At 40.9% G+C, this 23,303-nt stretch overlaps 1 protein-coding gene across 1 annotated transcript in view; it reads left to right on the top strand.

The window, feature by feature from the left end:
• The window catches only part of SCRN1 (secernin 1), a 43,205-nt gene that overhangs the window by 13,825 nt on the left and 6,077 nt on the right, over positions 1-23,303 (top strand). Inside the window, exons 3-6 of the mRNA XM_074195573.1 lie at positions 3,405-3,607; positions 7,974-8,168; positions 10,903-11,068; positions 22,796-22,976. Of these exons, the coding sequence (XP_074051674.1) occupies positions 3,405-3,607; positions 7,974-8,168; positions 10,903-11,068; positions 22,796-22,976 (745 nt within the window). The remainder of the gene's footprint in view (positions 1-3,404; positions 3,608-7,973; positions 8,169-10,902; positions 11,069-22,795; positions 22,977-23,303) is intronic.

The following is a 23,303-nucleotide window of genomic DNA, read 5'->3' as shown; positions in this document are numbered from 1 at the left end:
CCCTTTAATACAATATAAGAAAGATTCTCTACCATAATACTATTTAAAAAGGAGACATTTATTAACAGGATAGTCTAGTTTTCTGATCAGCTAATGCTTGCGTTGTTCTCTCCAAGTTTTATCATACTCCTCCTCAATCATTGCTTTGTAACTACGTCTTCTTAAATACGCTTAAATGGAAAAATGTCAGACACACCAATGAGCAATTCTCTGACCATGAAAATAAGCCTGTTACAGGAATAAATGTCACATCCTTTTTAGCATGGTGAAAGTCTAATAAAAGGAAATACTCTTTCAGAGAAAGAATAATTCTTTTATTTTAATATTAATAACTTATACCATTGTAAAATTGACATAATATTTTATATACTTTTGGGCCTCCACAGCCTTGTGACACAAGCACTTCAAGTGTCATTATTCTCATTTTAAACATGGAAACACTGAGGCTCAGAGGAGTTAAGTGATGCCCCAGCGGTCTGGGCCACCCAGCTGAGTGAGGGTCAGGGGTGGATTTGGTCCAAGACCTTCCAGATGCTATAATTGGAGCTGTAATCAATCAACAAACATTCACTAACTCTTACTACTGCATTTTACTGGAGATAAGACTGGGTCTAATATTAATTTTTGCTCTAAAAGACTCATTAGGCCTTAGTTTTAGGGGCTATCTGGAGATAGGCCATCATTCATGAGTGAATCATTTGATCTATTCTTATCTCTGTAGAGAGGTCTTCATGTCTTTAGCCTGGCAATCGGAATCCCAGATTAGCAGACCTCTTTGGGCACCTCCAAAACAAGCAGCAGCATTGAATCGAACTACTTCCTTCTAACTGCTTTTTTGGTTTCAAGAGCATCAATGCCTGAAACATGTCCAATCTTATCTTTCTTGGCCTCAGTGGGGCTTTCTTTCCATCCAGATGTTATCAAAGATATTCTGAATGATCATTTGGCAATAAGTTTCAGGGTCATCTGTTTGCATAGGCATTTACCTCTCATCCAGAGGTGCCTGCTTAGGTATTTACAAACATATAATTAAAATTTATTTTATCATTTATTATAAATATTAAAGTTAAGTACTATTTATATGCAATTATTTATTAATATTATTATTTTATAATTCAATATATCTGTTGTGTGTTGTAACCAACATACTAAATGCTGCCATTTGGCTGATGATCTTAACTGGGACTTATTTTGGGGACTTATGAGGATCCTGAAAAAAACATACTAAGGCTTATTTTCAGGAAAACATATGTGTTCAGTGAGTGACAGTGCAATAGAGTAGAATAGGAGCTGACTGTGGAGTCAGGGAGACCTGAGATCAGATCCTCCCTCTGACCCATGCTGCCGCTGAAACTGGGCAAAGCTTTTAATTTCTCAGTGCCTCCAGTTATGTAGGAGTCTGGATCTGCAGCAGTGGAGGGAGTGACTTTGCAGGAGTTCCCTCCATCTGATGATAAGTCTAAGGGAGAGAGACAGAGATAGAGACAGATAGACAAAGAGAAGAAACAGGCAGACAAAGACAGACCGGGGGGGAGACAGAGATAGAGAGTGACAGAGAGAGATAGAGACAGATATACAGACAAAGAGAAGAAGCAGGCAGACAAAGACAGAGGGAGAAAGAGAGAGGAGAGACACAGACAGAGACAGGAAGACAAAGAGAGAGAAAGACAGAAAGACAGACAGGGGGAGAGAGAGAGACAGACAGACAGACAGACAGAGAATGTGCCTTTAGAATTAGACTGTAACCTTAGATGTCCATGGGCACATACTCTCCTAGTGCTGAGGGTGCAAAGCTCAACCTTCAAAGTCCATTTCAAATTCTATCCCTCCTGGATGCCTTTCTCAGATCCCCCCACCCCGCTCCCAATTCCCAGGGACCTCTCTTTTCTTTGCATCCTTCCTACTCCCAAAACTGCTGAGTTGGAAGGGACCTCAGAAGACATCCACTACAACATCTAAAACTGAATGAGAATCTTCTCTAGCATCCTGTCTAGCTTCTGCTTGAAACCTTGTGGGAAAGGGGTGGGGGAGGGTATTCCAGGCCTGGACAGTCTTTATTAGGAATTTTTACTTTTTTTTGTGCCTAAGTCTGCTTCCCTGTAACTTCCATGCATAGCATTTGTTCTGCCCCTAGAGCCCATACAAAACAAAGTCAAAGTCCCCTTCCCCGTGCCAGCACTTTAGATATGTGAAGCTGACTATCATCCTCCCCTCCCCCTTCTGAAGTCTTCTCTTTTCCAGACTACCTTCTTTAGTTTCTGACAGTTATCATATTTTACTTTTTCACCATCCATCCATCCATCCATCCATCCATCCATCCATGCATCCATCCATCCATCCATGCATCCATCCATCCATGCATCCATCCAACCACCCACCCATCCATCCATGCATCCATGCATCCATGCATCCATCCACCCATCCATCCATGCATCCATCCATGCATTCAGATAGCTATTTATATAAAAGGTAAATGTAGATATATTTATTTAGATAGATGCATAGGTATAACACTATAAAAATATAGAGGATATAACTTCCTAGTTGCAATCACCTCTTGGGCAAGGACCACATTTATGTCTTCATTGCCTTGTGTAACACATTGCCTGGAATGAATGGTCAATAAAGGTTTGTATAATTGAGTGTTTTCAGGTCACTTTAAAAATAATTCATTCAACACTATTTATTGTCTACTGAATACAGGTACTTTGGGCAGTACAATCTATATCCCAGACTCTTTTGTCTCATCGTAGGGGAATAGGTCTAATATTTGAAGGGACCTCTAAGGATCAGACTTGACTTTGGTGAGGAGGAAACTGAAGTCTAGACAGGAAAGTGATTTGCCCAGGATCATACAGGCACTAAGCCACAGACCTAATTTCTAAGCATCTTTCCAACTTTTTCTGTTCATGACTCCAGAAGGATGAATGTCTTAGAGATAATTTCTTTTATCTAGCTAAGCTAATGCTATTCCTTTATATACTTGTGAAATATGTATGCACGTTTAACTGCTTGAAGCAGTTAGATGAGGTGGATAAAATTCTGGGTTTGAAGTCAGGAAGACCTGAGTTCAAATCCTGCTTCAAACATTTGCTAGATGTGACTTGGGGGCTTACTTAATTTTTGTTTGCCTCAGTTTTCTCATCTGTAAAATGAAGATAATAAAAACACTTTCCTCACAAATTCTGTGTAAGGATTAAATGGAAAAATTCATGTAAAGTATTTTGAAAACCTTAGAATACTATTTACATGTGTTAGCTATTAGTTATTATTAATAATTATTGGTTATTAACAGTTAGTAACATTAATAATTATTATTATTGGTGTTTAAGCAGGTCTGATTGTTACAATGATCTCAAAGGGGCATTAAAAACCTGGGGTATCAATTTTTCTTTCTTTTTCAGACTGGGTCTAGAAAGAGGTGCCACTGCCAAAGAGGCCTTTGAGGTCATGGTCTCCTTATTGGAAGAGCATGGGCAAGGTGGAAATTACTATGAAGACGGGAACTTGTGTCATACATTCCAAAGTGCATTTCTGATTGTGGATCGAGAAGAAGCCTGGGTGCTAGAGACCATAGGGAAATACTGGGCCGCTGAAAAAATCACAGGTTGGTGAGTTTGGTTGATAAGAGCTGATGAGGAAGAAGAAGGAAATGATGCAGCTGATAGCTTCCTGCTACCTGGGGAATTTTGCTTTCTCTCAGATACTCACTCTCTTGTCCTTAGCTCTCCATCACCAGCACAGGTCTCTGCTTCCTCCTTTGACTAATGATGGATTTGGAATCAAGATGCAGCAGGCCTGTTTCATAGGAAATCAAATTTGGTTGGGTTTTCCCCCAGTCCACAAATTAAATAAGTATATTTTAATTCTTTACATTTCTAGGACTGATCTAGATTGCTTGTTCAAAGACTGTTAGTACCCAGACCCTCAGAGACTCTAGCATGAAAGCCTGGCTGACTCCAAATTATATTCAGCAACAGATGTGCTGACACAATTAAATTTAAGACTTTTTTTTTTTTAAAAAAAGAGTCAGTTCAATAGAAGATAATGTTCTTTGGAAGCCAGAGTTATTGGAGTATATAGAAAAAAGGACTTCAATGAAACATGAAAATCTACTTAACCCAATGACATTCCCATTTCAGTCCATCAAGTATTTATTTTTATTGTTAAAGATTTGCTGATACTTTTCATTTTTTGTATTACCCACATTTCCCAATGTAATCCTTCCCTTCCCAGAGAGCCAACCCCTTCGAGAATAAAAAAAATAATGATGGAAAAAAACAGTTCAACAAACCTAGCCAACAGAAAGTCTGATATTGTCTGCAATGCTGCATATCCAAAGATCCCCATATCTGCAGAATAACACAAATAGGTCTCTTCTATCACTTTGGGGCCAAGCTTGGTTACTCTTTTTTTAAAAAAAAATTATTTATTTAAGGCAATGGGGTTAAGAGTGACTTGCCCAAGGTCACACAGCTAGGCAATTATTAAGTCTCTGAGGCTGGATTTGAAATCAGGTCCTCCTGACTCCAGGGCTGGTGCTCTATGCCACCTAGCTGCCCCCAAGCTTGCTTATTCTAATTTCACAACATTCTCTTTTATTGTTTGGTTATTGGTTTTTCAATTTATACTATTGTAGTCATTTTGTATATCAGCTTCTTGGTTCTGCAGATTTTGCATCAGGTACTTTATTTTTCTTTTATTCACTGTTCCTTTAAACACAGAATATAAATACTCCATTACATTCTTGTATTATGGCTCATGTGACCTTTCTCTCGATTGATGGAAATCTACTTTCTAATAAATATTTATTAGGAAACTAGTATGTCATAGATTCATAGGATCATAGATCATAGATTTGGAAGAGGCTAGAGTTCATCTACTCTAGTCCCCTCATTTTACACCTGAGGAAATTCAGAAGTTTGACAGGGAAGTTAAGGGACACACCCAAATTTCCAGAGGTGAGATGCATCAGATGTGAGATTTGAATCCAAGTGCCCTGGCTCCAAGTTATTACTCTTTCAATCAAACCACACCTACCTTCCTCCTCGCTTCCAAACACTGGAGTTGCAAAGACAAAACTTACCTTTTCCTCTCTGTGTGTGTGTGTGTGTGTGTGTGTGTGTGTGTGTGTGTCTTGTGTAATCAAATATGTTGCTAGTTCAGTTATTTTCAGTCATGTCTGACTTTTCATGACACCATTGGTTATTTTCTTGGCAAAGATCCTGGAGTAGTTTGCCATTTCTTTTTCCAGTTCATTTTACAGATGAGGAAACTGAGGCAATAGAGATAAATGAAAGAGACACACAGGTGGTAAGTGTCTGAGACTGGATTTGAACTCATGAAGCTGAGTCTTCCTGACTCCAGGCCTAGTTCTCTATCCACTATATCATCTAATTGATCATTTATATAGATAATATATAGTAAATGCACAATAACCATTAGAAGAGAGAAAGAGAAATGACAAGAAAGTGAATCTAGAAAGTTTCCTGTAGGAAGTGGCACCTATGCTGATCCTTGAAGCAAGACTTTTAAGTGGTTTCAAAGCCTAGTGTGATCTAATTCCTAAAAAGTTTTTTGTCCAAAGACTCTTCTTTTTTTTTTTTTTTGATAAGGGTATGGGGTTAAGTGATTGCCCAAGGTCACACAACTAGGCAATTATTAAGTGTCTGAGATCAGATTTGAACTCAGGTACTCCTGACTCCCACTTAGTTGCCCCTGTCCAAAGACTTTAACAGGATCAAGGCCAGATGGGATTGGGGGTGTCCATTTTGCACTATGATTACATGATATTTATGCAGAACGTCTCTATTTCAGAAGTTTATTTTCACTGGAATTCAACTAGAAACCTATTCTCCCTTTCTCCTTCATAGAACACCTTTTGATTTCAAAAAACACTGACAGTTAAAAAGTGATGCAGCTGCTGCCTTTACTGGTTGATTGCAGGAAGTCTGATTAGAAGTCCAAGTCTCCCAGCCACTAAACATACACTCAGAAATCACCATTATGAATCAATTCAGTTAAGAAAGAAAAATCTGAAGGCTTGCTTATGGATTGGGCATTTCTCAATAGCTAAGCATCACTTGTGCAGGTCACAGGGTTTTCTTTTTTGCAAAAACTGTTGTTTCCTACTTTTCTCCATGATAAAAGGCAACGAGAAACTAGCTCTTTTAAAGTTCCTGTGTTTTATTTTTTTAACATTCACCCATAGGTGCATGTATATTTTTAAGTTACAAAATGCCCTTCCCACCCCCACCCCCAGTGGTAAAGTCAGGTTAGCATTGGACATACATATTTTTGATAAACATGTTTATAGATTAGTCATTTTTGTTATGAGGAATTGGAATTAAGGGAAAGAGATACAGAAGAGACCATTTTTATAAAGTGTTCATCAGATTCTGGTGTTTTAAATTGTGTTTTGGTTTGTTTTTCTTCCTCTGGATGGGGATAGCATTATCCACAACCGGTCTAGTAGGGTCGCCCTGGCCGAACTGCTGCGAGGAGCTGCTTCCATCAAAGTTAGTCAAAAGATTCATTCTTCTTAGCAGCTAGTTCTCTTCATTGGAGAAGTGAGAGCAGCAAATCACATGAGAGAAGCAATCCTTCTCCTCAGTGATCCCTGGTTCCAGGATGGCATTTTCAGGCAAAAACTCGTTTTATTGTAGCCTATGATTTTAGGCTTTTCCTCATCGGCTGCTCTTTGTGGTCAGCAAGCCGAACAGCCCCTCCTCTAGCCACAAGGCAGCCTGGTCTGTATTTTGGTCTTAGAGGGTTGTAGATCCAAGACTAACTCATCTCATGGGTATATTTGAGTTCTGAGGTATAGAGATGGGCACTGGTCACTCTGCTTTGTGGATTTTAAGAGAACTTGCTGTCCCATCATTCACAGGGCAAGAAATATAGGATCTGGGCCCATTTGGACACTCATTTTGCTGAACTTCATTTACTTTTCTTGTGGGAGCACAATATTACAGGGTACGGTGTAGAGTTTGCACCATGATTTACAAACAATTTCTAAATTTAGCTAATATTACTAATCCTGATGAGAAATGGCCTGACAAAGTAGGTAAGCTATAGGACTTAACATCAACAATGACAGTTCAAATCTCAGCACTGATGTTTGTAAGCTGAGAGATCATGAATAAATCCTTTACGTCTTCCTCCTCTGTCAAAAGAGACAGTCAGACAAGATGGCCTTAGAGGTCTCTTGTAGATCTAGATGGAGGATCTTATGACCTAGGTGCATATCCCACCTCTAGAGATTAGCACCTGTATGATGCTGGGCTAATAAATCACCCAGTCCTTGTGGGCCTCAGGTTCCTCATTAATCCTCTGAACTTTCTCCTAATGTGTGAGGATGTGTGCATGTGTATAACAAATGACTTCCTTAAATGTTATCATCTCAGGGGGCGGCTAGGTGGCACAGTGGATAAAGCACTGGCCCTGGAGTCAGGAGGACCTGGGTTCAAATCTGCTCTCAGACACTTAATAATGACCTAGCTGCGTGGCCTTGGGCAAGCCACTTTACCCCGTTTGCCTTGCAAAAATCTAAAAACAACAAACAAACAAACAAAATGTTATCATCTCAAAAGAGGGTGTTAGTAAAGCATCTCTCTTCAGAAGGATTTTCTACCTTTTTGAGGGTAATAAATGCCTAGCCATCAGCCAGATGGTGGAGGGCCTCACATATTTTTCTTTAATTGCCAATTTAAGCTCAGTTAAGCATTATCTATTCACTCCATCACACTCTTTGGTCAGGGTTGGCTAGTTTTCCTGTTGTGCTGGTGAATGGGGGTTGCCCAGAAAGAGGGCAAGATGGTGTCTGTTTTCATATCCACCCAATTGAACACATTCTAGTTTTACTTCCTTCCCTTCATTAAGCACCAACATGGGAGGGCGATGGGAGTTCTCAAGTTCCAGTGGTTTCTTCTGAGCTATATTTTGAACTAATGCAAGCTTCACTCTTTCTTTAGAGGGAGTGAAGTGCATTTGTAACCAACTTTCCATCACATCCAAGATCGATGCAGAGCACCCTGAGCTCAGGAGTTATGCTGAAGGTCAAGGCTGGTGGACTACAGATCAAGACTTTAACTTCTCAGAAGTGTTTTCTCAAGCAGATGACCACCTAGGATGCTGTTCCGGCAAAGACAGCCTGGACAAACAAGAGGGTAAGTGAAGATCTCCTTTAAGCATCTCTTTCTCATTTGTTTAGTCTCTTGAACAATATACCAGTAAGGAAGCCTCACTCACTTCCCTGATTTTCTTTAAGACTCAAGGTGGGGGCGGCTAGGTGGCACAGGGGATAGTCAGGAGGACCTGAGTTCAAATCTGACCCCAGACATTTAATAATGACCTAGCTGTGTGGCCTTGGGCAAGCCACTTAACCCCATTGCCTTGCAAAGAAAAAAAAAGACGTGAACCCCACCTTCTTCACTGAATCTTTCCCAGTCTCCCCTCCCCATACATTTATTTCTCTTTCCTTCAACATCATCTTTCATTTGCACTGCATACACTGCATTTATGTAGTGAGCTCTTTGAGGATAGTGTTCCGGCTGTGCTAATGAGTGTTTAAATGTTGTTTAAATGACTGGTTAGATGAGTGAAAGGCAGAATGGGCATTTGTACTTCTGTTTACATTTCTGTTGTGTCAGACTCTTCTGCCCGCTATTATCCTCCAAACTGCCGACCTAGTCATTTAGAGCCTATTTGGCATAGAATTTCAGGTTCAAAATGACATTGGAGATGGTCTTACTTAACGCTCTCACCCTCTAATTTTATGAACAAGGGAACTGAGGCTTAGAGTGGTTGGACAACCTATGAGAACTTCGATATTAATTCAGGTCACCTGACTTTCATATCAGGAAGAATTATGATGAAAATAAGAAAATCAAGGTAGAATGAGCCCTGACTTGGGGGCCAGAGGCCCTGGGTTCAAATTCTCTCTCTGTTACTAATTATGATCTTGGTCCAATCAGGCTCCACTTATTCATCTGTTAAAAAAAAAAAAAGAGTCTGGGACTCTTGTGGCTCCAAATCTCTGCTCCTGTGAAATTTTTATTGAATCTGACTTTTTTTGTTGATATCTTTGGGACTCCACAGCCAATGTTCTCTTCAGCATATACTGAAAGACCAAGCAGAAGGGAGGTTGCATTTGGGATCAAGAGATCATGGTTGGAATTCCACCCCAAATTCATTATCCTAAACAAGTGACTTTGCCTTTTTAAGCCTTAGTTCCTCTAGCTGTTAAATGGGTTTGAAAATAAGCCATGGCAAGGCTTATTGCTATTTACAAGATTTCTTGTGTCTCCAGTGTTGGGTGTGCCTATGTTATAGGATCCATGGGTCTCATTGCTATAGGGGAGGGATTTTAATCTAAGGTTCATCAAATTGGGGAATGAAGAAAAATGACATCTTTTTTTCCACTTCTTTTTTTAACCACTTAATAGTATTTTATTTTTTTTCTAAATACATGTGAAGATAGTTTTCAACATTCACTTTTGTAAGATGAAATTGATGGAACTGAAAAGTTCTAAATTTTTTCTTTTTCTTTCCTTCCCCTTTATCCCTCCCAAATTAGTCATGTTATATTTTCACTAATTTCTAAATTAAATCTAGCATTTCCTTCAATTATTTTGATTCTTAAAAGAGATCCATGAGTTTCATCAGACTACCAAAGTTAGGATGCTCTGCTGTGGGTCATTCCTCTATTACACAGATCATAACCCCTCTTCTACCTGGTAGCCAGTCAATGAGTGATGCTATGCCTGGAAATTCATTCCCTTTGGCCAGTTTGGTAAAGAGCTCTCTGAACTTGACTGTGCTGTCCCTCAGACCTCTGACCATGTCACTTCCCTGATCAGTAATCTCCAGTGGCTCCCTATTACTTATTTTCATTTTTATTACTAATTTACTTCTAATTTATTACTCTCCTTCCCACATTCTAGGATCCAGTTAAGTGTCCTTTCTGTTCCTCAGACATGACTCTCCAACTCTTCTCTCTTATACAGACTTGCCCCCCTCAGGGCCAGGAATTATTCCCTGCTCACTTTTAACCTCCCAGACCCTGGCTTCCTTCAAAGCTCACTCCAGGACTATCTCCTACATGAGCTCTTTTCCTGATTTTTCTCATCTCCTAGATCTCTCCCCTCTGGAAAAAAAGCAACTTATATTTTTATATACTTAGATATGCATATGTCCGGGTTTTTAAGCCATCTGTGCTGTCATGGACCCTCCCTTTGGCAATCTGTCAAATTCATGGACCCCTTCTCAGAATCATGTTTTAGGTGTTTAAAACTGAGTATTATAGGAATACAAAGGCAACTAATTATATTAAAATACAGCTTATTAAAATGTTGAAAAAATAAGTTTGTGGACCCAAATGAAGAATCTTGGCATATACTATCTTCCCTTGTTAGAATGTAACACTGAGGACAGGAATCATTCTATTTCTGTCTTAGTATTCTCTGTACCTGGCCCAGAGTAGGCACTTAATTTATGCTTGCTGATTGTCTGAGTAGACAGCAGACACACAGTCTTATTGCCACACAATTCAGGTGCCTGTGTACGATGTCAGATACTGACCTTACTGAATATGGTTTTGTGCGTATAGTATAGACAAGCAATAGTTACTGTGTCTTCCTTTGGAGATGTATTTATATATGTCTAAATCTTTCTCCCTCCCTCTTTCCTCCTTCCCTCCTTCTTCATTTCCCACTCCCTCCTTTTTTTCCTTCCCTCTCCCTTCCTCCCTCCCTCCTTTCCTCCCTCCCTTTCTTCCTCCCGCCCTCCTTTCCTCCCTCCCTTTCTTCCTCCTGCCCTCCTTTCCTCCCTCCCTCCCTCCTTCCTTCCCTCCCTCCCTCCCTCCCTTCCTTCCTGCCTTCCTGCCTTCCTTCCTTTTGACAGAGAGCATCACTGTTCAAACCATGATGAACATTTTGCGGGATAAAGCCAGTGGTGTCTGCGTAGATTCGGACTCTTTCCTCACTACTGCCAGCATTGTGTCTGTCTTGCCCCAGGGAGGAAACTCACCCTGCATTCACTACTTCACTGGGACCCCAGATCCCTCCAGGTGAGCCTGCCAAGGTGCCTTGAGTAGCCATGAGGTATAGACTGAGAGTTATGCCTTCAGTGATGAAACAAGTCTGAGTCTCCCTGTGATTAAATACCTGTTGCCTGCCTTATCCCTTCATTTTACAGCTGAAGACAAGATATATGACTTATCAAGATCACTGAACTCCTTAATGGGAATGTCACAGCTGGCACCTAGGTTTCACTTCAGTGCTCTTTCTCTCTATAGTGATCTCACACTAGACTGGCCATGCCAACCTGATAGCGCAGAGTGATAAACATGGACCTTCTCTAGTATCTTCTTGAATATTCCTCTTAGAATAATAACACCTTAACAAAGGGTGTTTCTCCCAGAAGTTTTATGATGTGATCATAGGATTGTGGATTTGTGGCTGGAGGGAGAAATATTAATATATTCATTTTAAAGTTGAAATAACCAAAGCACAACAAGGGCGAGTGATTTACCTAGGGTCACACAGTAAGCCTCAGACTCAAGAACTGATCCCAACGAACACTTCATCTTCCATTAGAACTGTTTGCACTATAGCTTACATTTAAACAGTCCTGTTAGGTAGGTGCTACTATTACTTCCATTTTACTAATGAGGAAACTGAGACAAAGAGCAGTTAAATTATTTGCCTAGGATTATACAACTAGTAAATGTCTGAGGCAGGATTTGATATCAAGTATCTCTGACTCCAAATCCATTATGCTGTTCCTTAAAGATCTTGGGACAAAGGCATGAGTGAGGGCAGCAGAGGAAGGAAGTGGGAGTTGGACTAGAGAATCAGGAATACTGGGCTCTAGCCTTGGCCCTGTCAGACATGAATGACTTAAAGCAATGAATCTGACCCAACCTTTTCTGGCACATTATTTTTTAGATAAAGGAATGAGGTTCAGAGAGTTTAATTGGCTTAACCGTGATCACACATCTGGTAAGTGCTGGAGGAAGGATTTGATTGTTGGGGGTGTCCTAACTCTATCCCCAAGGATTTTTCATGATAAAGACTGTTTACAATATGGCATTCATGGAATTGACTCAGCATCTTAGGACCAGAAAGAACCTTGAACAGCTCCTTCACCCTATAGGTAAGCTAGGTGTCACCCAGAGAGGTGAGCAACCATACTGCCATGATTGTTTCTATCTGAAGACCCTTCATTTTTCTTCTTCTTCTTCTTCTTCTTCTTCTTCTTCTTCTTCTTCTTCTTCTTTTTCTTCTTCTTCTTTTTCTTCTTCTTCTTCTTCTTCTTCTTCTTCTTCTTCTTAATTTTAGTTAAGAATTTTCCTTCTTGGGGGCGGCTAGGGGCGCAGTGGATAAAGCACTGGCCTTGGAGTCAGGAGTACCTGAGTTCAAATCTGGTCTCAGACACTTAATTTACCTAGCTATGTGGCCTTGGGCAAGCCAGTTAACCCCATTTGCCTTGCAAAAACCTAAAAAACCCCAATAATTTTCCATCTTTTCAACAGTGTCTCAGTCCTTACTTTTTATTTATAGGTATAGAATTTTTTCTTCAAACTAATTCAACCCCACAAACCTTACACTTACTCTGGGGAAGCTGGGACAAACTGAACAATAGATCAGACCTCAGCAATTAAGGTGATAAGAGAGGAAGGTGACCCAGGGAACTGAAGTAGCAAATTTCTCAGTGATAGAATGCAAACTCCCTGAGGGCAGAATTATATTATTTTTCTTTTTTGGTCTTTGTGTACGAGTGCCTAGTATGGTGTCTGTATATAGTTGGTGATTAATAAATACTTGTTGATTGGTTTGTCCACTTCAAGTCAGGTCTGGCAATTCCTCTGACTTCTCTTAGCTTTGTTAGCACGGAGTATGTGCTTGAGTTGAACTACATGGCTCTGGAGGTCCCTTCTAAGTCTTGAATTCTGTGATTCTATTATTCTGTGATTGCTTGAAATTTAATTAAGAACTTGTGGTCTTTGAACAGATATAGTACACTGGGAATGATACTGGAATTGATTCAAATCCTAGACCTCAGCTTCCTGAATGCCAAAGGAGATTGTTGGATGCCATCTGGGGGAGTGACTGAAAGATGCATGTAAAGCTTTCAGAGAACCTGGTTCAAATCCCAGATCTGTTACTTACTCCTTATATTACCTTGGAAAATTGCTTCTGAGTCTCAGTTTCCTTCTTTCTAAAATATTTAGACTAGGTGGTCGCTGATGCCCCCTCTGGTTGCTTAGATCCCCTTCAATTTTAAATCTGTGAACCAGGATTCAAACTGAGATTCAGCTGACCCAAAACCTAGGGTTCTTTTTGGAACATCATACTACCTCAGTCTTTTTCTTCCTTTTTAATTCCAGATATCTGGGGAGAAGCATAACTCATTGGAAAAAAGCCTTTAGCTGGGGAACAGAAACAGTTGTAACTAGGACAGTGCAATTGGACCTTTGCCACAGGGTGCCGAATTTCAAGAACTCTGAAAGCACTTGATTTTCTTCTGAAGAGAGTAGGAATATCTGAGTCTAGTACTTAGAAAAAAAAGAATTAGTTAAAAATATGAAGCTACCTAGTGACCCACTTTCTTTTCCCATCAGCTGCCCCCAGGTCAGCTCCTCCCCTGTTCAGGCTTTGAAAGTTTATTTGAGGTTGCATTTCTTGCTGCTTGCCCTCATGGTTTGTATAGGTTCAAATATTTCTATTAGGGTTGTGATCAGACAAACTGTTCTCTGTGACTTTGAGAAAATGACTTCATCTGTCTGATCTCAGTTTCCATAGGTGTCAAATGAGAGAGTAAGATTAGATAAAATCTAAGATCCTTTCTAGTTTAAAAAAAATCTGCAGTTCCAGTAATGGTAGATGTGCTCAGGAGTTAGATGCAGGCTTCTTCATTTCTTAACAGCCCAAAATAGAAAGGAATCATTTGTCTTGGGGAAGTGAATGGCCTAACAAAATTAAAGAAAGGAATTGGAAAGAACTCTGTAATTTTTTTGAGGTGAAAAGGTGTTTTAAACTTTCAAATAATTTAAAAATAAGATTCTCAGTATGATTAAGTAATTTGCAAAGATTTAGCAGAATGTTAGAACTCTGGATAACATACACTGCTTCTTGATTGATAAATGAACCACAATACCTACAATGATAGGAGAAGGCTCACCGTTTTATGGCCCAATATTTTTCAGTAATTGCACATGGTAACATTTTGTATTTTATCATGGGGAAACCTGAGGCGTTATTACAGTAATATTGCTTGACTAGACAGCAAGAGACCTGGGTTCTAATCCTGGTTCTGCTTATCATGAGGTATGGTTGATGAAATGGAATATATCAGAAGCAGCTTTAAATGAAGGGTTTAGACAAGATGACCTTGAAAGTCTTCTGCAGCACTAATATTCTATGGTGGGATTATGACAGGTAGATAGTGTCATGGGAATTGCCTTGGAGTCATAGTCCCAGCTTGGACAAATCACTGAACTCATCCAAGCCTTGGTTCTTGCATCTCAAGCCTCACTAGGCTGTTATGAATAAGATCTTGGGAAACTCTAAAAAGTGTGAATTTAAAATGAAGATGTTCGCATATTTTATAAGGTACATACTTTAGTCCAACCTGTGTTTTCTTCATTCTAGGACTCTAGTTCCATCAATTTGCCCTGGTGAAGGTCAGGAAACTCTCTTCACCAGTGCTCTGAAGGGTCATCTGAACTTCTCAGGGACTTGTCCAGGGTCATATGGTTACATGAGGTCAGAGAAGGTCTTGAACCCAAGTGCTCCTGCCTGCCAAGACCAGTCCCTATCCACTTGGATCTTGCTGACTCTCTGAGTTGGTCTCTAGCTCCGTTCTGTTTCTACTTCCAAAAAAAATGAAGTTTTCTGGGCACAGAGCCAGACCAACATACTTAGAAAACACATTGGTAAAGAGTGTGTTGTCTTAATTAACCCTCCCCAGTTAGCTCATGGGACCCCCCAAATGACATCATGACATTATTGCTTTGTCCTCTTCTGTTCCAGATGACTGGTCTTTTGTATCTTTTTGTTTGGTTGGTTATTTATTCCATTCATTTCTTATAAAAGCTTTTTGTTGAATGAGTTTTCCTCATTTCTACATTTAGAGATTTGGGGGAAGCAGGGGAGGGGAACAGGAATGAATGGGGAGAACTATAGCATTTAATCAGTTTGGATGAAAATCTCAATAGTTGTTCTTTCAGCCTAGTAAGCCATCAGATAACTTAAGACACCCAAATAGTTGTTTTTGTAATAGGAAAAATTAATATATTATCAATTTAATTGGTTCGGTATCCTGTCTCTGATTCCAGAAAGAAGAATTTCCTATAGGAAACTAGTACGAGATGACATCTTTGTGAAAGTAAAGAATTAGATAGGAAAAAGTCTGAGACCCTCAGTGTTCTGAGGTCCCCACTAATGGCAAATCCTGTGGACACTGGAACACAGAGTGTACTGTACCAATTAGGGGTGATGTGAGGAGCAGGAAATCATGTGAGGGACTCTGACCTACTTTGTCCCAATGATAGGCAGCAGTCATGTGCCCATCTCTTCCTTTAGCCTTTGTCTCTCTCTCCTTTGTTCCCTTTCCTTTCTAAGGGCTGAATTAGAAGGGCCAAACTAGACTGGGTCTTGGCTAGGTTAGCCCTAAGTGGGGAAAAACTGTTGGTTTGTTGCTTTCCAAACTGACCCTGAAATCTTAAATCAGGGATATACACACTCTACAGGATCCATCTGGCATCAGGGAGCATAGGCTTTTAGAACTAGAAGGGGTCTTAGAAGCTATCTAGTCCAATCCTCTCACTTGACAGATGAGGAAACTGAAGCTTAGCTGATTTGTCCAAAGTTATATCTTGGCAGAGCAAGAGTTAAACCAATCTGATTTAAAATAGAATATTCTTTTTACTACAATACCACCTCCAGTCCTTTGAATAAAGATTCAAAGAACTGAAATGACTCTTGAAACTGGCCCTTTTCCTTCTGCTGCCATCATAGTTCAAACACTTGTCCACTCCCCTTGGACAGTCTGACCTCAGGCTGAAATAAAAGATGTAACCCCCAAGGACTAGGGTGACTCCATCCATCTGTACTGGTATGATTACACCTCAAAATTTGTTTTCAGAACTGGGCATCTCATTTTCAGAAGAACTGTGATGTCAAGCATTACTGAATTTGAATTCCACCTGAAATACTAGCCACATGCTGATGGGCGAGTCACTCACGTTATCATTTTTAAAATGGAAATAATAATAACACCCATCTTCCAGAGTGGCTGTTGTTAAATGATAAAAATGCTTTGCAAACCTTAAAGGGTCATTTGGATAAATGCTTTCATCATCATCATCATCATCATCATCATCATCATCATCATCATCATCATCCCCATCACCACCACCACCACCACCACCACCACCATCACCACCATCACCACCAGCATCAGCAACAGCAGTAGCAGCGGCTAGAAAGCTTCCTGGGGAGGACAGCCAGAAAGACCTTAAATTCACTCTGTACAAGAATGTATTTTTGGAGAGGACTTAGGGACAGGGATGGGGATATGCTCATCTATTTTTGATGATTTGAGGGCTTTAAAGGAGGAGGTGGATTTGTTCTATTTTCTCCCAAGGGGCAGAGTCAGGAATAATAATTGAAGACTGCATAAAGTAGTTTTAGGATGGACGTTAAGAGATACAATGTGGACAGAGAACTGGATATGAAACCAGGAAGACTTGGGTTTGAATCCTGCCTGTGACACATCTTGACTTTGTGATCTTAGACAAATGATTTAACCCCTCAGTACTTAGGCAGCTCGTTAAAAAGATAAATTGGAAACATGGTGCTGACTTGCAATAATAGAGGAAGCTCCTTATATTATTGAAATCACCATCCTCATCCTTGTCTCTAATATTCTCCTATTAGCAGAGCCTTTCAGGAAGCATCCAGAGAGCAGGTTCTAATTCTGGATTCATCATTTCCTTGACATTTATCTCACTGTCTTTTCAATATGATAAAGATTGGTGCTGAAAAAACAGTTGATCTTTTTTTCCATTAAATCATAAGCTAAGAGAAGGAAGGAATCCTTGAGATCATGTGGCCCAACCCCTTCATTTTAGAGATGAGCAAACTCAGACTACAAAGGTTGGGTCACTTGCCCAGGTCCCATAGAAGAATTCAAGACAATTCAGTTCACCCCCCCCCCCCATTCCTGAGGTTCTCAGTGACATATTCAACTGATCAAACATCACAAAATGAAGACCATGGGAAAATCTGTAGTGGCATATGTGGGTTTCTTTGCCTGGCATTCAAGGTCTTATGTTCTCAGATTCCTATTCTCTTACTACTTCTCCAGTCAGTCCGGACTGTTTGCCTCCTGACCCCAAAACTGGCCTCTTTCATCTTCTTTTGGGATGGGGGATGGCCTATCAGCATATGAAGGGGATTATAGATTCAAAGTAAGAATGTATAGAAGAAAATTCTGACTTTATTGCTTATTAGCTGTGTAACTCTTTCCTTCCTGTGACTCAGTTTCCTTATCTGTAAAATGATAGATTTCTTAAGGTTGTTCTTTCCACCTTTGAATCTACAAACCAATGCTTGGTCTTTCACCTGCTCCACTCAATCTGAGCCTCAACTTCCTCAGTGCTCAGTGGATATAGCAACACCTATTCAAACATGTTGGCTGCACAGATCAGATGTATGAATATGCTCTTCCCAGATTTCAAAATGGTATAGAAGCAATCAGGGAGTATGAGATTTATGCTGCCTCTTCAACCACCCAAAGAAAATGAATTCTTGGGAAATAAGAAGCTCTGCTTCACTGGTTTCTGGACTGAGATGACTGATCTGTCCAATGGGTTCTTAAAGGCAGTTTGGCATCAAATGCCATTTTTTGGAACTGGCTGCCGGATCTGCTGGAAGTTGAAAAATCAGGTCAGGAACAAGCTCCAGAAACGGTTGGTGCCATTGTTATCTGTGACTGTGGGACCTGGATGCTCTCAAACTTGTGGTGAGCCAAGGGTCCTGGGGGCCAGAGTTCCAGCTAAATGGAGTACTTTTAATGCTCTTTAAAATGCCTCTAAATGATTCCTAAGTATCATCCCTAACCAGCCCAACATTTGTGTGAGGGAGACAGTTAGCTTCCCTTTTCCAGTACCCCTTGGATTCCCCTGCTGAAGGCTGGGTATTTCTCAGAATCTATATCACAGGATCATTTTACAGGTGAGGAAACTGCAGTCCCAGCAAATTATCTAATCCCCCCCCCCCCCTTTACATGCTAGAGGGCACCAGAGTATCCAGAGCTCTGGACCTGGAGTCAGGAAGACCTGAGTTCAAATGCAGACTCAGACATTTAGTTGCTATGTAACCTCTGTCTGCTTCAGTTTTCTCACCTGTAAAATGGGTGCTAATAACGACATTGACCTCTCATATTTGTGAAAATAAAATGAGGTATCTGTTAAGACTTTAGTATTGTGCTTGGCTATGCTAAATATAGCCTGCTCCTCTTTACCAGCTGTTTGATTAAGGAGTTTTGGTTTCCATTTGCTCCTATAAAATAACGTTCACACCATCAAAACTAAAAAGTATATTTAATCAAATGATTATAAAACAGGTAGAAATAAGTCAGTCTTACAGCAAAAGTAACCAATAAGTCCCAATATAATAAAAAGAAGAGCAAAGCCTACATGACATAAACATTAAGAAAAAACATCACCAAATTGGGGGAGCTTAAACATCTGAATCAACAGCAGCTGAGCAGTCCCAGGGTACAGCCTCCAGAGTCCTGATCTGGGAGGTCCCAGGCAGAGTCCTCTCTGTGAGTGAGACTCCAATTAGGCTAAGGTCTAATTGGATCTTTTTTTTTTTAGGTTTTTGCAAGGCAAATGGGGTAAAGTGGCTTGCCCAAGGCCACACAGCTAGGTCATTATTAAGTGTCTGAGACTGGATTTGAACTCGGGTCCTCCTGACTCCAAGGCCGGTGCTTTATCCACTGCGCCACCTAGCCGCCCCTAATTAGATCTTATATAGCTTGAAAACAAAGAAGGCTTTTTGCCAATTTTTTGTGGAATAAAACCAAATTTTCCAGGTTGTCCAAGGAGGGAGCCATCCCTCCCCAAACCCCAAGAATTATGGTGTTTATATTCAGGAATGGCTAGTTCCTGAAGAGATAGGCGATGTTAATCAAGTACAGCTTTGAAAGTCTGGCCAGGACAGTCAAGGCCAGTCAATGGTTCTTTTAAACATTCAAGCTGTTTTAAATATATGCATGAGATCAGTACTGCTCATCTCCCCTCCTCATACATCAGGGATGAATTGGGGGGTCAGTAATTCTCTGCAGCTAAACTATAAGGCCTTACCATGGAAAATCTTATATCTTATGTATTAACCATACACCAGCTCAGAGGAGAGTTCCACCACGGCTTGCCAGCTCTCTGCAGGACAGACTCTGTATTGCATGGCTGTGGTGAGGAGGTCCCCTTAATGAATCCTGCCCAAGGCAGGATCCTGGAAAAGTGGAGTTTCAAGGCAGCCTGGGCTGGGTGAAGCCCATTGCTGTCTTCCAAAAGTCCAGACTTTCAATGTTCATGTTCATTGATAGGATATTTGTATTGATAGGCACTGGAGCTCTCCCTCTCGTGCTCTCTCTCTCTCTCTCTCTCTCTCTCTCTCTCTCTCTGTCCCTCTTTGTCTCTCTGTTTCTCTCTCTCTCTCTCTCTCTCTCTCTCTCTCTTTGTCTCTGTCTTTCTCTCTCTCTCTTTCTCCCACTCCCTCTCTCTTTTCCCTTCTCTTCTTCTATGTCTGTCTGTCTCTGTCTCTTTCTTCCTCTTATTCTGTTTCTGTTTCTGATAGTCTCTCTGACTTTGACTCTGTCTCCCACTCCCTCTCTTTCCCCACTTCCTCCTTCTCTTCCTCTGTCTGTCTGTCTGTGTCTGTCTGCTGTCTCTTTCTGTCTCTCCCTTCCTCTCTCTCTATATCTCTCTCCCTTTCTCTCTCCCTCTCTCTTTCTCTCTCTCTCTCCCTCTCTCCCTCTCCCTCTCTCCCTCTCCTTCTGTCTCTTTGACTTCCTGCTGCTAGGTGATAGCTGATGCTTGTTGTATAGCAGCTGCCCCAGGGGTATAGGCCTGGAGGGTAAAACTGTAGTTGATCCAGGCCCAGAAGGAGGGAGTTTATAATTCTGCTTCTGACTGTTCCCTTGTATCTTTGCCTTCCACCTCCTTGCAGTGACTCACAAGCCCCTGGAGTCCTTGGTGGAACAGGGTAAAAGCAGTTCTTGCTACCACTCATTAATTTCCATTCTATTTGGAGACTCAATTTCTCTAACTTAATATGTAGACCCTGGTGCCATTCTCCATACACTACAATGGAAGAGAACAAATGGATCGGATGATTTGCTGTCTTTGTTTTTAACAGGCAAAGATAGTGCCAAAAGAAAAAAAAAAGCTAGCCGTATGACATTTCAAGGATAGAAATGTATTTTTCCAACCTTGCCTAGGGTGACTGATCTAGGTATTAGGGTGTTATCTGTGAAAGGGTGGGGGAGGGGAAGAGGGGAGAGGAGAAGGTGATTCCTACTGTCTCCCTCCTCCTCCTCTGCCATGGATTCTGCAATCTGATGAAAGTGGCCTCTTTGTTGGACCTTGAACACGCACTACTTCCTCTCCCGATTCTGAGTATTTTCTCCAACTGGCCCTCAAATTCTCCCTCCTTAATCTCTGCCTTGGGCTTTGTTCAAGCCTCATCAAAATCTCCATCTTCTGAGAAACCTTTCCCAGTCCTCCCCTTTAACTCCTTCCTTCTGAAATGACTCATTTATTTATGTGCTATATAGTTTTATTTATTTTTTATATTCATCTAGCTACCTGGGATCTAATTTGTAAATGATCATTTGCCTAATGTCTCCCCACTAGACCTGAAAGCAGACATTACTTTTGCCTTCTTTTGCATTTTCAGTAATTAATTACTACAGTGTCTGGCACATAGATGCTTACTGACTTGGACCATAGGATCATAGATTTATAGCTGGAAGGGCACTCAGAAGCCTTCAAATCTAATCCCATTATTTTACAGATGAGGAAACTGAGGTACAGGAAATTTAAGAGACCTGGCTCTTAACCTGTCTCCCCCTGTCTCCTCTATTGTGCTGCCTCCAAGACTCTTAGGGCATTGCCTTTGGGGTTTTATATGGTCATAGAGAATGAGAAACACATCACTTCTATTTCTTAGCATTGTCCACAACATCCAAGTGTGATGAATGATATAAGAATAATATAATATAATAATAATCTAATCACTTTATAATCCTTCTAAAACTATTTATTGAGTGAATAAATGACTCATGTTAGGGTTGAGAATCCCCAGCTCCCTAGACAGACTAAACAAAGGTAGTCTTATCAGCATGTGAAGGCAGTGAATGGAATTAGAGATGTTAAGGTCCAAGAGAGATGTCCCCAATTACAGAACAGAGGTACTCGACACGATGGAGATGCAATAGCAAGGGTTTATTAAACTAGCTCGAGCTAGGGTTCCGTCCTAGGTCAGGGCTAGGATTCTGGAACCCCGAGTAAAGTGAGGAGAGACCTTATATATGGTTTGGTAGGGGAGTTTCAAGGATCTGCCTGCAGATTGTCTTGAGATGGTGCGGCATGGTCTTATTGGAAGCAGGGCCTCGGAGAAGCCCCCCTGCTGCAGGGTCCGAGGGCTGACCAGGCAGAATCCTCAGGAGCTGATCTGGCAGAAACTCAGGTAGCTGACCAAGCGGGGACTTAGGGGCAGAATTTAGGCAACAGTTCATAGGTTTCGACATTCAGGATCTTACAGGCATTCAGGCTAAAGTTCACAGATTTCGAGGCTCAGGGTCTTACAGAGAGAATTTTGGAGATGGAGCCTTTACAGTAGAAAGAGGGACAGATTTGATATTAGAACCTGGGTTCAAATTCTGTCTTTCCCCCTCCTTTCCTGGGGGCAGGGAGGGTCAAGTCAAGTCAACTGAGAAAATCACTTAACCTCAATTTTCTTAATGACTTTGGTTGTTATCGTTCAGTTGTTTCAGTCCTGTCTGATTCTTGGTGCCTCCAACCCATTCCCGGCTCCTTGATCCTGTCTCTATTCACATAAAGGGGGAAGTGTGTTTGTGGGCTCTTTCGAGGTCTCTAGCTGGTAAATAAATGGATTGATAAAACTGGGACTGATTATTTAGCAAATATATTGGACTGGTTGGTCATTTTCTTCTTCAACTCATTTTACAGATGAAGAAACTGAGGCAAACAGGTTAAAGTTTGCTCAGGGTCATATAGCTAGTTAGAGTCTGAGACCAGATTTGAACTTCGGTCTTCCTGGTTCCAGGCCTGGGGATCTATCCACTGCACCATGGAGCTGCCAATTCCATTCTTAATAATGGCTAGCATTTATCTAGCACCTACCTGGCAGGCACTATGCTAAGTATTTTATAAATGGTATCTCATTTAATTCTCCCAATAACCCTGAGAAGCAGGTGCTATTATTATCATCCTGATTTTACAAATGAGAAAAGTGAGGCAAATAGAGGTTAAGTGACTTGCCCAGAATCACACAGTTAAGAAGTGACTGAGGTTGATTTTAGACTCAGGTCTTCTAGACTCCTGGTCCATCTTTTCTTGCACGATGGCACACCTAAGCACCTTTTCTTGACTGTAAAGTAGGAGCCTAATAGCCAGCTGGCATCAAGGAAAGCCAATGCCAATGTCTTTGTATGAAATATTTTAGTTTGTTTGAAAGAGCCTCTTCTTTCCTTTTAGATCCATATTCAAGCCTTTCATCTTTGTGGATGATGTCAAGCTTGTTCCGAAAGTCCAGTCTCCCTGTTTTGGGGAGGAGGACCCTGCCAAAAAGGAACCCCGTTTTCTGGAGAAGCCTGACCGCCGGCATGAGCTCTATAAAGCCCATGAGTGGGCTCGGGCCATCATTGAAAGTGATGAGGTGAGACAAGAGATGGGAGGGGAGAGGTCAGGGATGCCCCTTGGTGGGGCAGATATGGGAAGATGACTCTGATCTCTGACATTTGCTCCTGGAGATCCACATTCCAAAGAACCTTTCCTTTCCAACAGATTCTTGGTTGCATTTAAGTTTCCCCACCAAGGCTCTAAAGACCTCCACAGAATCCTTGCTTATTGTTAGTGGCAGTGGTTCATTTCAAAGTTTTTTTTTTCCTTTTTTGGGATTTTTGCAAGGCAAATGGGGTTTAATGGCTTGCCCAAGGTCACATATCTAGGTAATTATTAAATGTCTGAGGCCGGATTTGAACTC

This window comes from Macrotis lagotis, chromosome 7 (assembly GCF_037893015.1).
Source record: "Macrotis lagotis isolate mMagLag1 chromosome 7, bilby.v1.9.chrom.fasta, whole genome shotgun sequence".
NCBI classification, from domain to species: Eukaryota; Metazoa; Chordata; class Mammalia; order Peramelemorphia; family Peramelidae; genus Macrotis; species Macrotis lagotis.
Note: the sequence above shows the minus strand (reverse complement) of the source record. Positions and strands in the feature narration are given on the sequence as shown.